At 53.8% G+C, this 16792-nt stretch overlaps 1 protein-coding gene across 2 annotated transcripts in view; it reads left to right on the top strand.

Moving 5' to 3' along the window:
* SRGAP3 (SLIT-ROBO Rho GTPase activating protein 3) overlaps nt 1-16792 on the top strand; it is a 76050-nt gene that overhangs the window by 33307 nt on the left and 25951 nt on the right. For both annotated transcript variants that reach the window (XM_036390762.2, XM_036390760.2), the window contains exons 3-6: nt 779-941; nt 6296-6358; nt 13865-14050; nt 15434-15562. In XM_036390762.2, the coding sequence (XP_036246655.1) occupies nt 779-941; nt 6296-6358; nt 13865-14050; nt 15434-15562 (541 nt within the window). The remainder of the gene's footprint in view (nt 1-778; nt 942-6295; nt 6359-13864; nt 14051-15433; nt 15563-16792) is intronic.

Below are 16792 nucleotides of genomic sequence, written 5' to 3'. Positions count from 1 at the left end.
CACTGTCCGTTCCACGTCCAGAGACTCCCTTCATACATTTTTATCTTCCAGACTGCTGTGTACCTGCCCTTAGCAGGCCCATCTGCAGCACTTCCCCAGCTGCTCATGTGTGTCATTACTGTGATGAGGCTGTGACTCTCGGGATTCACGTCCCTGCAGTGCTGCTTTGTCCCCGTGCAGCCGTGGGCAGCGGGCTGTGCCCAGCCCTGGCTCTGGCCATCGTGGTGCCTCCAGGGCCAGGGCCCGTCCTGCAGTCTGCAGGCAGTTGTTCTGTCTGTGTGTGCATGCACAGGGTCTGCAGTCTCCACGCTGTCCCCCACAGCGTACCTGGGTGTGTTCACGTTGTGCACAGACACTCTGAGCTAACGTTGGACGCAGAGCCCTTTGGTGAGCACTTTTCAGTGCCCTAAAGCCAGCACAGTGCACTGGGGGGCAAAGGGCCCTTCTGCAGCAGTGACAGCTGTATTTGTACTGTGAGGGGAAAGAGCGAGCAAAGCTCTCTCCCTTTCCAGGGATGTCTCTTCTCCTGTGCCATCTTCCAGAGCACAGTTTGTGAGGGGCTGGCTGGGGGCCGGGTGTGGTACAGGTGCTTGCGTGGCACTGGACATCCCTGTGTGGCAGTGCTGCTGCAGCTGGAAGGGGAGATCACGCCCTGAATCCCAGCGCTGTGTGCAGGGGAGGGAGGGAGGCGATGTGCCCACAGCGTTCATTTGAAAATGTGTGCCTTCTTGACGTGTTCACCTGGCCTTTTTGATTTTTCTTTCCCACGATTCTCTAGGAAAGATCAGCACCTCCTGTCCCCTGTGAACTGCTGGTACCTGGTTCTGACGCAGACGCGTCGGGAGAGCCGGGACCACGCCACCCTGAACGACATCTTCATGAACAATGTCATCGTGCGGCTGTCCCAGATCAGTGAGGATGTCATCAGGCTCTTCAAAAAGGTGACTGGGCAGCCTTGCTTCATGAGCATCCATCCTGGTTTTTAGTCTAAAATAGAATTGTCATCAATGTTGCAGAGCAAATCTTGCAAGGGACTATCACTAAAGTCGTTCCAGGTAGTATTTATCCTAGAGTTTGAAAGGAACTGAGATCTAGACCTGTCAAGTCTGGAGTGTGAGGTGTGACCTGGTGCTCAAAGTGTCAGTGCCAGAGAAGCGAGAGGTGGAAACAGGCTGACTCTTTTTTCCAGACTCTTTGGAGGGCTTCAGAGAGCAGGTCACAACAGGCTTGTTGGGTGGAACCTTGCCCAGGAGCAGGATGACAGCTATGAGGCAGCACAAGAAAGGAGTCACTGTGCTTCCTGAGGGCAAGAGTCATGCCTCAGAAATTCAGGGGAGGTATTTCCAGGAGCCAGAGATCATGTCATTAGGGCCTTCACTGGAAAAGGGACTTAGCTGAAATTCCTGAGGAGCTGTTGAAGCGTAGAGAGGGGTTGTTTTCTGGATTAATGATTAGTTAAAAGGCAGGAAAAAAGGGAAGGAGAGTTCCAGTGCAGTTCCTAAGAAATTATTTGGAAAAAGCCTGAACAGTATGATGACAAAATCTGCTGATGATACAGAATTATTAATGATAACCAAATTAAAAAGGAGCAGCAGAGACTTCTGAGAATCACACAGTCAGGTGGACCAGAGCTGTTCATTGAAGGTGTGGAGTGTGGTAGGAGCATGAAGAGTCCCAGCAGAGGGTAGGCTCTGTGGCCTTGTTTTCATCAGGGGACTGTAGTGAGGGAGCAGGGTGAGCCACAGGGCACCTGCCTCTCCAGCAGGAGAAGGCTCATAATCAGGGCTTATCTTGAAATTTCAGCCTGACTGGAGAATAAATTTCATGTGATATTTTTATGGCCAGTTTCCTCTAGTTTATAGATCTGACCTAGAAATTAAACTGCAAGGTCAGGTTTGTGTTGGCTGATTTGATATGGGATTTCATCCCTTTTCCTGTTCTCCTGCCCTCCAGAAATGGAGATACTTGGTAGATGTCAGTTAGTCCAGTTCTATCTCAAAATGTTCCTCTCATTTGCATTTTGCTCTGAACCGGTTTTTGAGATTTATATTTAAACTATGCTTCTGCTTTCCCTGCCCATGTCTGGGGATGGTGTGTCTTGTTTGGAAACACAGCCAGCTTGCAAACAAGGACATATATTGAATGTTTTGAGTGTTTTCCTGTTGTATGTCAATCCTCAGTCAGGACAGGATGGTGAAGAATTTCATCCATTCAGCAGAATTATTTCTTTGTTTTTTGGTGTTCTTCCATCTCCCCTTATTTTTGAACTTAAATTTCAACTTCTAAGGCTCAACACTTAAATTTGATAGAAATGGTTGCTCCTTGTTTGTCCCTCCTCCATCTCCTCCAGGAGAGCTGGGTGGCTCCCTCTGCAGCCTGCCAGAGCCAGCACCTGCTTTGCATCCAGAGGAGCCTTTACAGCTGTGGGCATCTGTGATTTCACTGGGCTTGTTCCTTGGACTTACCTGTCCCTGGAAATAAGGTTCAGCTAAATCAGGGAAAAGACTTTGTGTCAACATTTGCCTTTCATGTGGACAGGGAGGCTGCCACTTTTGGGCATATTCAGGTTATTTATTTTTCTCAGCCTATGGCACACCTTGTCTGAAGGGATCTGAGGCTGCACTTCCACTTCACAGCAGTGCTCAGTGGGAACCTGGGGCACCCATGTGGAAACAGGAGCATGCTGGTAAATGGATCTTGAAGGTCCAGCCTTGCAGCATCTGAAGCTGCTCAGAGGAGGGAGCTTTCACTGTGGTGCCCAGTCTGGATTTGAGTGTGGTGGGTAAAACCCTCCAAGGGGGGCCAGGCTGTGCAAGGCTGCTGGCAGATAACCTGGCTGCAGAAGGGTTAAAGCAGTCGTGGCTCAGCTGCTGGGTGTGCTGGAGATTGCTCTTTGATGGTAAATTAGAGTAACATTTTTTTCCAGAAATGTCACTTTTAATTCTTCCCATCTAGAGTTTATTAATGGCCTGTGACACGCTGCAGGGACATGAGGAGCCAGGAGGTTTTGTGTTTCCTGCACTCATTATGTAAATGCCAGCAGTCCTGGGGAAGGGTGGGGAGGGCTCAGGGCTACAGGGTGAGCATAACTAAGGAGCTCAGCACGTGGTAATCTGCCTGGAGAGATGTGGGTGCAGAGCTGCTGCTCCCTCGGCTTCCCTGGCTGAGCCTGGCACAGGTGGGGTCACAGTCACTGAACCAGGCAGTTTGTCCCTCCCCACCCCAGTGTCCTCCTGTCTCTGAACCAGGCAGTTTGTCCCTCCCCACCCCAGTGTCCTGGCACACTCAAACCCAGGGTGAGGCACCCATTGCCACGGAGATGTTTGCTGCACTCTAACCTGCTGTGCAGAAGGAAGGAAGTATGATGCTTCTTCCAGGTATGGGATACAGGAAATTACATGATTGAGACAGAGCATTGCTATGTCCAAAATAAGGGTGCTGGCTTACTCCCCAGTGTGGGATTTAATTATGTGCTGTGACAGTGTATTTAATTACAGCCCATGCTGCTTTGTCCTGGATGGAGGTTGGATGAAGAAGCAGTGTCTGGATGGGAGCTCTTGTCTTTGTCTTGGATGTCCACTGCCAGTCATCCATGCTGCTGCTGCCCCAGACTTTGTCAGCATGGCAGGAGTTTTAATAAATTGCTAACTTGAAGCCATTGCTGTCTCAGTGAGCAGCTGTGGGTTTTAGGAGGAATGTGAAGCATAAAGGAAGCACCTAAATTGTAGTTCGGGTTTTGTGGATGGTCCCAGGAACTGGAATGATCTTTTGGTGTTGTCTTCTGTAAGTACACAAATAAAATTTCTCCACTGGAGAAAGGGAAGGCAGCAGGCTTGGAGGACGGGCAAGTCCTTCAGCTTGGAAGAGGCTGCACATCCTCACTCATCCTCACTGCCCTCTTGGATGCTGGGAGTCTCCCAGCAGTGCCGCAGGCCCTTTGCAGCAGGGGCCAGGTGCTGGGTTAGTGTCTGGAAGCAATTGGCTCTTTGACTGTGCTCCCCACCTGTGCCTGCCTGTGCAGGTGTAGCTCATGGAGCAACAACTGAGCCTGTTTGTGTTGCTCTATTTCAGAGTCTAAAATTGGGTTTGAAAATTACAGCTCTGTGGCCTTGCCCTGCACGGTGCAGGAAACCCGGGGCAGAGGCAGAGCTGCAGCCCAGCTGGGCCACAGCTTCTGCCAGCAGCCTGTCCTGTCCTCCCCAGGCCTTTGGGAAGCCGTGGCTTGGGGCCTGGTCCTGGCAGCAGGGGTGGCTGCAGGCTGCGTGTGACTCCTGCAGGCTGTGGGCTCCAAGCCCCCTGGCTGGAGACCTTGGCTGCAGTAACTCACATGAGAATCACAGGATGGTTTGGGTTGGAAAAGCTGTCTGAGGCCGTGGAGCCCAACCCTTCCCCCAGGACTGCCAAGGCCACCACTAACCCATGTCCCCAAGTGCCACGTCCACACAGCTTTAAAATTCCTCCAGGAATGGAGAAGAAATTTGTTCCAAGTATTCAACCCAAACTTCCCCGGTACAACTTGAGGCTGTTTTCTCTTGTCCTGTCCCCTGTTCTCTGGGAGCAGAACCTGGCCCCCACCTGGCTGCACCTTCCTGTCAGGAGCTGTAGAGGGTGAGGAGGTCCCCAAACCTCTTTGGGCTGTGTCTGGGGGGATGCACATCTGTCACAGCTCTGCTGTGAATGAAGCCCCAGTGAGATTTTTGGGGGCAGTGATGACCATCAGTGTTGGTGGGCAGGGGACAGGGACTGGGCTCCAGTCCAGATGGGTTCCTGGTGGCCGTGGGCCTCAAATGAGGTCCAACCTTGTGGTCACTGGCATCATCCTGGCACCTCCCTGGTACCCATGGGAGTGGGAGCAGAGTGCTCAGTCAGGCCTCTGAGGGTGGGGCTGTCCCAGGTGCCCTGCACTAACTCACAGACACACTGTGGTTACTGGGTGGGACTGTGACCCTTTGGACTCCTTGCTTCAGGTTTTGCTTTAAGCCTAACTTCTGATAATCCAGATTAAACTTTCAAAGTCTGTAGGTTATCCCATTGACTGGAATTAGAGGACATTTCCATGTCGAGGGCTTCTCTCATCACCCAGACTGGTGGAATGTTGTTTTCCCTGCCCACGTGCACAAAACTTCCTGGAGTTATTTGAGGAAATCTGGGAGAAACTGCTCAGTTTTGTTTTGGTTTGGTTTAGGGGAGGGAGGAGGGGGTGTCTATACTTAGTTTAAACACATCTTCAAGCTATAATAAGTATTTCCTAGCCAAGAAGATTCCACGGAGAGATTTGTGGTGTAATTGCAGGCAGGCAGGAAAGCAGTGTGAGCACATCCCAGCACCTCCAGCTGCTGGGCTGCAGCAGGAGCTGGTTGGATCTGCAGCCAGGCTCCAGTGTTGGGCAGCTCCCCATGCTATGGCCTCTCCATGAAGGGCTGTGTCCATGCTCTGTGAGGCTGGCAACTGCATCTGCCTCATCCTGCCTGGCAAGGAAAGGGAAAACACAGCCTGATAATGGCATTTCAGCAGACAGGAGGATGCCAGGAGTTCCTCACTGGCACGGAGTGTCTCCTCAGCTGGCTGAACTTTGGCTGCTGCTGATGTGAAACTGGAAACTATTATATAACTGTGGTGTAGCTATTTTGTAATGTCCTTTTTCAGAGATGCTTTGGTTCACTCAGGTTAGAATAGTGAAAATGAGCTACTGAGGAGGAGCTGGGGGCTGGGTCATGGCCAAGGGAATTGTAAACCTGGGATGCTGGTGCTGGGGAGCCCTGGTAGTCTTTGCTCTGAAATACCAGCATTGGCTGGAATTGCAGGCCCAGCAGCAGATGTGTTTAATCACAGAGCAGCAGAGTTTTCAGATCAGGACAGATTGATGGGTGATGCTGTGGGGCTGGAGAATGCCAGTCTAGGGAACACAAATGGCTGTTGGATGATGTACACCCTGCCAGTCCCCAAACTGGGGGACAGTGTTGTGAGTTATACCCAAATGGGGAGTTGGCTGTGGGCTGGGAATTAATTTTACCAGTGGAAAGGCAAAGCAGTATTGCCTGTAATTTTAGATTCATCTGTTTTGCAGGGTAAATAGGTTAAATTATATGAAATTCTTCCTCATGGTCTCTGAAACACAGCTTGGGTGATCTATGGGCAAACATCAACCTCAAATGAATACAGAGCCGCTCTGAAACTGCACGAGACTTTGCTGTGCTGTGCATTCACATTTATGATTCCTCTGAAATGTATTTTCATTTTAGATCTGCATGTTTTGAGCATAACAGTCTCACCTCTTCTTGTTTTTGTCTTGCAGAGCAAGGAGATTGGCCTCCAGATGCACGAGGAGCTCCTGAAAGTCACCAATGAGCTCTACACGGTGAGCACTGAGCGATCCCACTGTTCCCCAGCCTGGGGAGCACAGGCTTGTTCAGCAAGTCTGAGGAGGCTCTGCCCTGGCTGTCCTGCAGCGCGGCCCATCCCTTCCCCTCCATCCTCTGGGAGATCTCTCCTCACTGGGGGTGGCAGTGCTGGAGGCCAGGGCTGGGTCCCAGTGCCCAGCTGCTTCCCTGGAGCCTGGAGGGGCTGTGTGGGTGTGATCCAGTCAGATCCCTGTGTCTGCAGTGCCCTCACCTGCTGGGGCTGTGTGATCCAGTCAGATCCCTGTGTCTGCAGTGCCCTCACCTGCTGGGGCTGTGTGATCCAGTCAGATCCCTGTGTCTGCAGTGCCCTCACCTGCTGGGGCTGTGTGATCCAGTCAGATCCCTGTGTCTGCAGTGCCCTCACCCCTGGGGCTGTGTGATCCAGTCAGATCCCTGTGTCTGCAGTGCCCTCACCCCTGGGGCAGTGTGATCCAGTCAGATCCCTGTGTCTGCAGTGCCCTCACCCCTGGGGCAGTGTGGGTGTGATCCAGTCACATCCCTGTGTCTGCAGTGCCCTCACCCCTGGGACTGTGTGATCCAGTCAGATCCCTGTGTCTGCAGTGCCCTCACCCCTGGGACTGTGTGATCCACTCAGATCCCTGTGTCTGCAGTGCCCTCACCCCTGGGGCAGTGTGGGTGTGATCCACTCAGATCCCTGTGTCTGCAGTGCCCTCACCCCTGGGGCAGTGTGGGTGTGATCCAGTCAGATCCCTGTGTCTGCAGTGCCCTCACCTGCTGGGGCTGTGTGATCCAGTCAGATCCCTATGTCTGCAATGCCCTCACCCCTGGGACTGTGTGATCCAGTCAGATCCCTGTGTCTGCAGTGCCTTCACCCCTGGGGCTGTGTGATCCAGTCAGATCCCTGTGTCTGCAGTGCCCTCACCTGCTGGGGCTGTGTGATCCAGTCAGATCCCTGTGTCTGCAGTGCCCTCACCCCTGGGACTGTGTGATCCACTCAGATCCCTGTGTCTGCAGTGCCCTCACCCCTGGGGCAGTGTGGGTGTGATCCAGTCAGATCCCTGTGTCTGCAGTGCCCTCACCTGCTGGGGCTGTGTGATCCAGTCAGATCCCTATGTCTGCAATGCCCTCACCCCTGGGACTGTGTGATCCAGTCAGATCCCTGTGTCTGCAGTGCCTTCACCCCTGGGGCTGTGTGATCCAGTCAGATCCCTGTGTCTGCAGTGCCCTCACCTGCTGGGGCTGTGTGATCCAGTCAGATCCCTGTGTCTGCAGTGCCCTCACCCCTGGGGCTGTGTGATCCAGTCAGATCCCTGTGTCTGCAGTGCCCTCACCCCTGGGGCTGTGTGATCCAGTCAGATCCCTGTGTCTGCAGTGCCCTCACCTGCTGGGACTGTGTGATCCAGTCAGATCCCTGTGTCTGCAGTGCCCTCACCTGCTGGGGTGTGTGATCCAGTCAGATCCCTGTGTCTGCAGTGCCCTCACCCCTGGGACTGTGTGATCCAGTCAGATCCCTGTGTCTGCAGTGCCCTCACCTGCTGGGCTGTGTGATCCAGTCAGATCCCTGTGTCTGCAATGCCCTCACCCCTGGGGCTGTGTGATCCAGTCAGATCCCTGTGTCTGCAGTGCCCTCACCTGCTGGGGTGTGTGATCCAGTCAGATCCCTGTGTCTGCAGTGCCCTCACCCCTGGGGCTGTGTGATCCAGTCAGATCCCTGTGTCTGCAGTGCCCTCACCCCTGGGGCTGTGTGATCCAGTCACACCCCTGTGTCTGCAGTGCCTTCACCCCTGGGCAGTGTGGGTGTGATCCAGTCACATCCCTGTGTCTGCAGTGCCTTCACCCCTGGGCAGTGTGGGTGTGATCCAGTCACATCCCTGTGTCTGCAGTGCCCTCACCTGCTGGGGCTGTGTGATCCAGTCAGATCCCTGTGTCTGCAGTGCCCTCACCTGCTGGGGCTGTGTGATCCAGTCACATCCCTGTGTCTGCAGTGCCCTCACCCCTGGGGCTGTGTGATCCAGTCAGATCCCAGTGTCTGCAGTGCCCTCACCCCTGGGACTGTGTGATCCAGTCAGATCCCTGTGTCTGCAGTGCCCTCACCCCTGGGGCTGTGTGATCCAGTCAGATCCCTGTGTCTGCAGTGCCCTCACCCCTGGGGCTGTGTGATCCAGTCAGATCCCTGTGTCTGCAGTGCCCTCACCTGCTGGGGTGTGATCCAGTCAGATCCCTGTGTCTGCAGTGCCCTCACCTGCTGGGACTGTGTGATCCAGTCAGATCCCTGTGTCTGCAGTGCCCTCACCCCTGGGGCTGTGTGATCCAGTCAGATCCCTGTGTCTGCAGTGCCCTCACCCCTGGGGCTGTGTGATCCATTCAGATCCCTGTGTCTGCAGTGCCCTCACCCCTGGGGCTGTGTGATCCAGTCAGATCCCTGTGTCTGCAGTGCCCTCACCTGCTGGGGTGTGATCCAGTCAGATCCCTGTGTCTGCAGTGCCCTCACCTGCTGGGGATTGGGCACCACATCACCTTTTGGCCCTGCTCAGACCCTAGGTTGCTGATTTCCAGGCACCAATGGCTCTGAGCTGGCCCTGCTTGTCTGTTGGATGCCTCTGTGCCCCTGTGAGCCCTGGGGGGATGGCTGAACACGACATTCTACTGGGGAATGCAGAAAACTTCTGGCTCATAGGGGCTCAGCTCTGTCTTGTGCCCCGAGGAGCACTTTGGCTGCAGAGCTGTCTGTGCCTCCCAGTGAGATCATGTGCTGTTAGTCAGGACATGGCTCTTCAAGCAGGTTTTCATAGCAGAGTAGTAAAAGTCTTTGTGTTGCTTTTGCCTCTTGCCCTGTAGCAAGTCTTCTTTAAAAAATATTTTATTTGTGGTTTAGGAGCAACAAAACCATATAAAGTCTGCCTTTTGTTGGAAAATTGAGATAATATATTTCCTTTCTTTGGTTGTATCTGTAACTGGTACATAAATAATGCTGCAGTAGGTTTATTCCTAAACAATCATTCTATTTCATCTTTTTGAAAAACAGGCCTAAACAACAGAGCATGAATGATTGTATTTGAAATTTCTGCCATAAATCTCCTCTTAACAGGTTGGTTCCTGCACTGGCTGTTGAAGGATTTGATTGTTGTGAGACCTGCAGTGTGGGTGGACAGCAGATCAGATTAAAAAGCCTGTGTGAGATTTGGGAGTTTGTTGTTGATGGTTGAATGTCACAAGCTGTGTTAGGGGTGGTGACTAATTAGGATTAATTGCAGCAGCAGCATGACAGATGCACAACAAGGGAAGGCCAACAAGGGCTGGCCTGAGCTGCATAGCTGTGGAGCAGCCTGCTCTGAGCCCAGCCACGGACAGGGCATCCCTGGGGACACGGGGGCCAGCGCTGTGCTGAGTCCCACTGCAGGCAGTGACCAGGGAGGAGCACAGGGTCATTCTGCTCGTCCTCACAGGAGCTGAGACTTCTGCCATTCGCTGCTTTGCTCCGTGTGCTGAGCAGAATGGGCTTGAATGGTGAAACAAACTGGTTTGAGTGGGAAACTGGGACAGCTGGAGGAGCTCTGTGTTTGCGCCCAGCCTTGCTGCTGAGATAACAAACTGGTTGTGTCATGCAGGCGGGAGGGAGCAGGGAGGGGACAGATTTCAAAAGCATGAAGAAAAAGCCCGCGGGGCAATCGGGGTCACCTCACGTGTGCTTGGTGCCAGCAGCTCCTGCCTCTCAGAGTTCTGTTCCTGAGCCATCAGGTGAAGGGGCCCAGCTGCCCCCAGCTCAGGGGTCTGGGGGTGCCTGGGGACGCTTTGGGGCTGAGCTGCTGCTGTGTGTTCTGTGCAGCACGTGGGGTGCCCATGAGCAGCACGGGGGCTGCGGCTGCTGACAAAGCCAGGCACGGGGTAGGGACCTGGCTCACAGGACACCAGGCTGCTGCTGCGTCAGAAATGTCACTTTGCTGTCAGCACAGAGAAGTTGATTTTCTTGCCTCTGGCCAGGCCTTTACCCACAGCTCATCCATGCCCTGGCAAGACTGCTTTTTAAGCCTCTGCGAGGGGAATTCTGTGCGCTGGGTGGAAACAACAATTTTTTACAGGCTTCTCAGGCATACACTGTCTCAAACCTAAGCCAAAACAACCACATTGATTTTAGCTCAGCCTTGTTGCTGTTCTGATGCAAGTCACCCTGTGGAGTCTGTATGGAGAGAACCAAAGCCACACTGATTTTAATCAAAATGGAAGTGGATGACTTTCATTCTGAAGTGGAGATGCTTGTGAATGGTTTTGTGCAGAAATAGTTCAGCTGTGAGTTAAAACCAGCTTTGTTCCTTTGGTTCCTCCTTATGGATTCCAGAGAGAGGTACCAGCTGGAGCTGGTAAAGGCAGAAGGCTGAGCGGGCCTGAGCCTGTACCTGACACGGTCCCCCCATTTCTGCTCTGGCTCCTCTGCTGGGTCAGAACCTTGGGGATGAGCTGTTGAGGAGAACAAAGCCCTTGTAGCTGGAGACTGCCAGCAGTGCCATTTATGGCCGGTATTTTGGCAACAGCCTTTATCCAGAACGTGTAATTAATATGGAAAACACAACTCGTGTTGTTAAATAACTAATGAACATTGGAACATATTTTTCCTCCTTGGCTGCAGCTAATTAACTGATTTGCAGGAAGGATCCCCGGGACGCAGCTGTGGCAGTTTGTCTTTGTGTCACAGCACTGCAGGCCAGGGACAGCCTGATCTGATTGCAGGCACCGAGATGGCACCAGGGAATTGCAGATCAGGGCTGATTGCTGCACCGCAGGCTGGCCCCGGCCAAAATTAAGGCAGATATAAACAGAAATATGCTCTGAATTTCCAGGAGTGAGCTGTGTGGCAGGGCAGCTGGTGAGGAGCACAGCGAGTTGTTTAAGGTGTCTGTTTTGGTTGGGTAACTGTCCCATAACCTTCAGATTTCACAGAACCCTGCAATGGGGAGCCCTGTTACTCGTTGGGCTTCTCTGTCATGTCGTGTCAGGGCCTCTCTGCGTGCTGCAGAAGCCTTCTCTCTTGCTGCCTGCAGCCCTGATATGCAGCACTTTCCTTTCACTTCCCTCTGTGTGTTCACAACAAGATGTAGGTAGTGAGGGTGAGGAGGGCTCAGTGAAACCCTCTGGTCTTTCTCTTTAAGAAAATCCCAGGAATCTTCTGTCTATGTGGATCCTGTGACATTCACTGCAGAAAAGGCAGTTTGAAATATGTGGCTGGAATCTGTGTTAAGAATCTTTGGGGTCTGGAAATGCAGCAGCTCAGGGCCAAGCAGGAGCCGTTGCTCACTGCCCCTTGCCTGTCCCTGCACTGGGGTGTCCCTGGCATTGGAGTGTCCCTGCACTGGGGTGTCCCTGGCATTGGGGTGTCCCTGCACACTGGGGTGTCCCTGCACACTGGGGTGTCCCTGCACTGGGGTGTCCCTGCATTGGGGTGTCCCTGCATTGGGGTGTCCCTGCACACTGGGGTGTCCCTGCACTGGGGTGTCCCTGGCATTGGGGTGTCCATGCAGAGCTGGGTGTCCCTGCACACTGGGGTGTCCCTGCACTGGGGTGTCCCTGCATTGGGGTGTCCCTGCATTGGGGTGTCCCTGCACACTGGGGTGTCCCTGGCATTGGGGTGTCCCTGCACACTGGGGTGTCCCTGCACTGGGGTGTCCCTGGCATTGGGGTGTCCCTGCACTGGGGTGTCCCTGCACAGTGGGGTGTCCCTGCACAGTGGGGTGTCCCTGCACACTGGGGTGTCCCTGCACTGGGGTGTCCCTGGCATTGGGGTGTCCATGCAGAGCTGGGTGTCCCTGCACACTGGGGTGTCCCTGCACTGGGGTGTCCCTGCATTGGGGTGTCCCTGCATTGGGGTGTCCCTGCACACTGGGGTGTCCCTGGCATTGGGGTGTCCCTGCACACTGGGGTGTCCCTGCACTGGGGTGTCCCTGGCATTGGGGTGTCACTGCACTGGGGTGTCCCTGCACACTGGGGTGTCCCTGCACTGGGGTGTCCCTGCACTGGGGTGTCCATGCAGAGCTGGGTGTCCCTGCACAGTGGGGTGTCCCTGCACACTGGGGTGTCCCTGGCATTGGGGTGTCCCTGCACATTGGGGTGTCCCTGGCATTGGGGTGTCCCTGCACTGGGGTGTCCCTGCACACTGGGGTGTCCCTGCACACTGGGGTGTCCCTGGCATTGGGGTGTCCCTGCACACTGGGGTGTCCCTGCACACTGGAGTTTGTGCACTCTGAAGGGCGTTGGGAGCCTGCTTTGGCTGAGGGCTGTGCTTGGCAGGAGGAGGGGTCCTGCAGCTCAGCCTGACCTGCTCCAAGTCAAACACTCCTGGGTCCTGCTGGCAGCTGAGGAAAGCTGTGTTTGCTTCATTAAGCCTTGTGTAAAAATCCCCTGCCTTTGGGGACTCCTGCTTGTTTTAACCCTTGGGCCTCAGGCAGCCCATCCCAGCGTGTCCCAGTGTGTCCCAGCGTGTCCCAGCGTGTCCCAGCGTGTCCCAGCATGTCCCAGCGTGTCCCAGTGTGTCCCAGCGTGTCCCAGCGTGTCCCAGTGTGTCCCAGCATGTCCCAGCGTGTCCCAGCATGTCCCAGCGTGTCCCAGTGTGTCCCAGCATGTCCCAGCGTGTCCCAGTGTCCCAGTGTGTCCCAGGCTGCAGTGCCAGCCCTGCTGAGGCTGATTGCAGTGAGCAGTCAGGCACTGTGTGCTGTGTCAAGGCAATGTGAAATAAACCACCCACATCCCGAAGGGAGATGATGGAAGGGGACAGTGTGACTAAAGGCATAAAGAGAGAGGAGCAGATGTGTCCCTCTTGCCAGCTCCATTAAAATGATCCAGTGTGCCCTTTGGGCCCTTGTTTCTGAAAGGGGAGGTTGTGCTGGAAGTTTTGCCTGTAGAGTGTTCCAGGATCAGCATCATCCCTCCTGGATCTGGAATGTGAAGGAGAAGGTGCTGCTGCACCTATGCTGGCACTGCCTGTGCCTGCTGCTGGCAGCAAGGGGAGGATGAGCTGGTGACAGGAGATAAACCCCATTTCTGCCTGGGGATTGCAGCTCCTCCACTTCTGGGTGGTTCTGCTGTCTGGGTGGCAGAGCAAGGGCTGGCTGATGGCTTAGCAAGTCCAAGTGTAGGAACAGAGGGGTTAGGTCAAAAGGGAGTTCAGAGTGACTGTGGCCTCCCTCGCAGTCACTTGTCATGGAGACCCTTATCCCAGCTGCAGAGCTCTGAGGTTATTCCTTATTTCCCTCTTGGCAGGCGCACCGTGCTCTGACTGCAGGCATGGGCTGGATCATGTCCCCCCTGTGGGACCGAGTGTCATCACAGCTCTTAGGCCAGCCTGGAGCCTCTAGAAATAGGGCTGGGGCTGGGATTCATCTCTCAAGCTTTCCTCCCCACTGTGTTCCTTAATGCCCCACAGCCCCTCTGCCCTGCCCAGGGCTGCTGGCTTGTCCTGCTCTGGTGCTGCAGGTGACCATGGGCAGGGGGCTCATGACCTCCTGTGCCTGCAGGTGATGAAGACCTACCACATGTACCACGCAGAGAGCATCAGCGCCGAGAGCAAGCTGAAGGAGGCAGAGAAGCAGGAGGAAAAGCAGTTCAACAAGTCAGGGGACATCAGTGTGAACCTGCTGCGACATGAGGACCGGCCGCAGCGGCGCAGCTCCGTCAAGAAGATTGAGAAGATGAAGGAGAAGGTGGGTGAGAAGGAAGGAAGAGGGACCTGGGCTGGGGTTGGGGCTCCCTGCAGGCAGTGGGGGTTGGCTTCAGCCTTGTCCTTGTCTGTGAGGCCATTCCTGTATCTCTGGGAAGGGGCTGGGAGGGCTGGTGTCTCGTGTGCGCGTTCTGCTGAAGGCAACCCAAGGAGGCCATCGCAGGTGTCATCCCTGCTCCTGGCTGTGGAGAAGGGCCAGGACCAGCTTCCAGAGAAGGCTTGACTCAGAGGCAGGATGGCATGACAGGGACAGGCAGTGCAGCCTTGGATGGAGGGGTGGACCTGCACAGCAGCCACGTGGACCCTCCTGGCTGTCTCTGCAGAGGGAGAGCTGAGACAGGGGCCCTGGGGGCAATGGCTGCTGGAGCACAGGACAGGGAGAGGTGCTGGAGCTGCTTCTCCAGCAGCAGCTCGGGCCACGGCGTGCTGGGGGCCTGGCTGTGCCACTGGGACCCCAGAGGCTGTGCTGAGGAGGGCAGTGCAGCAGGGTGCCCCACTCTGCGTGGGGATGCACCCTGGTCTGGAAAACTGGGGTTTGTCTGGGATGTGTTCTTTGAAAAAGGGCTTTTAAAAATGAACCACAGCCTTGGGTTCGCTCAGGCACTGACTCCTGGTAGCAAAAAAACAATTGGATCTATGAAATACCAGTGTTCTTCCTCTGTAGACTGTCTGGGAGTGAGAGTGCAGTATTTAGATGGATTTGCTAGGCAAAACCCTTTGTGCTGTTCTGGCCTTAGCAAATCCCTGTCACCTCACGATCTCCACAAGTTTTTGTGTTAATTTTGGAGAAAAGGAGACAGTTTCCCCAACCAGGATGCCTTTGCTCACTGGCTCACCCAGCCCTGGGACATTTCTAACAGTGAACTTCTCGGAAGGGTTAATCTTTTGATTCAGCCTTCAGAGCAGGGATCTGCCTGAGCAGATGTCCCAGATCTGGAGCACATCTGCTTTCCTACAGTTTTGAATTCTGGGTCCTGTTCTGAATTGTGTAGCTTGGGCCTCTGGGCCAGATTCCACTTTGATACAGCTGCACACATCTGGAGCAAGTCCAAACGTATGTCAGCATTTCTGGGGGGAAAATTTGGCCCTCTGGTTTTGACTGATGCCAAAATCCCCAGCAGCAGCTGTGCTCAGGGGCTCCAAGTACCTCTGAGCAGGATGCACTCATCGTGGCTGGCTGGCAGTGCGAGGGGTGTTCAGATGGGATCTCCTCCACCCTGGCAAGGTCCCTGTTTTCATACCAGACACCAAGTTTTAGTAATTACCTCATCACACCCAGGCTGCAGGGTGCTGTGGGGGTCTGGGCAGGAGAAACTGTGCCAATACCACCCTGTTTGTGCTCTGACACTGCATTCTGCTTTTCCAGAGACAAGCCAAGTATTCTGAGAACAAGCTGAAGTGTACAAAAGCCAGGAATGACTACCTGCTGAACCTGGCAGCCACCAACGCGGCCGTGAGCAAGTACTACATCCACGACGTCTCCGACCTCATTGATGTGAGTGCCTTCCTGGGCCCAGCCAGCCTGCTGGGCTCCTATCTGCACCCCTTGCTGCTGAAGGGCTGTCTCTGGGGCCTTAGGATATTCTTAACTGGGGCTGAAGTGTCCTGTCAATTGGGTTTGCCTTGGGGTGAGCCAGGGGAGACTGAGGTTTCTTCTTGGCCCATTGGTTAGTCTGGATTGGAGACAGAGAAATGCTCCCCAAGGTCAGGCACAGCCTTCGTTGTGGTGCTGAGCCAGAGGGGTTTTTCTCTCTATGACCCGGTGACTTTGGTGGGGATTCAGCACACGTGGCAGCGCTGTCCTGGTGGGGAAGGCGCCTTGGGGCTTTGTCCCGGTGCTCCTTGCAGGGAACAGCCTCAGGGCAGGAACTGCTGGAGGCAGCTTCATGGCAACGGCAGGAGCTGAGCGCTGGTGACTCCTACAAACTGCTTTGAGATGATTCAGAGAAGGGATTTACCCAGAGAAGGGATTTCTGCTTCTTCCTTTATCGGGCATCCCACAGTGTGTAGATTTCACTGCGCAGTTTCTGCCTGCTGGAGTTGCCTCAGTGAGTGCATAAATAGCTGAGCTTGAAGCACTGAGTTACCATCATTACCTAAATGTACAATTTAAAAAGCTGCTTGAATGTTTACCTCCTTTCCTACCCCATTAGCATGTAGTTACACTGCTGAGAATTAAAGTAAGTCTGATGCAAATCCCCAATGACTTCAAGATTTTCATATATGATAAAATACTCTTCATTATGTTTTGTTCTCTTTATTATTGAAGATGTGTTAAAAAACAAGTAAGTTGATCTTGGAGACATTTGAATGGCAGGGTATGAGAACACCTTGATTTATCTGCAGGCTTTCTGCTTTTGCAGTGCATGTTCTATCTTTCTTTTGTTCAATTATTTTTTAAGCAAGAATGACTTGGTTTTGTGGAGATTTTTGAACTTTGATTTTCTGGAGATTTGCTGAGTTCCATTTTAGCTCTGTCTGTTTATATTATTCTTCCCAACTTTTATTTCCTCACTGACACTTCCTCTGGAGTCAGCAGATGGCATTTCTCCCACATTCTAGAAATCCCTTCAGGGACTTCAGCTAAAGCATCTTTAACATGGAGCAATGAAATTTCCCCAATTACAAAGTCTGTTCACCAAAGAAACAAAATACTGGATGCGTGAGCTGAGCTTGCGTGAGCCACGCTCCGAGCCTGGCTGGGCACGCTCTGAGCCTGGGCACA

Source organism: Molothrus ater, chromosome 11, assembly GCF_012460135.2.
Source record: "Molothrus ater isolate BHLD 08-10-18 breed brown headed cowbird chromosome 11, BPBGC_Mater_1.1, whole genome shotgun sequence".
In the NCBI taxonomy this organism is placed as follows: Eukaryota; Metazoa; Chordata; class Aves; order Passeriformes; family Icteridae; genus Molothrus; species Molothrus ater.
The sequence above is the reverse complement of the archived record's forward strand: the minus strand, read 5'-3'. Positions and strand labels throughout refer to the sequence as shown.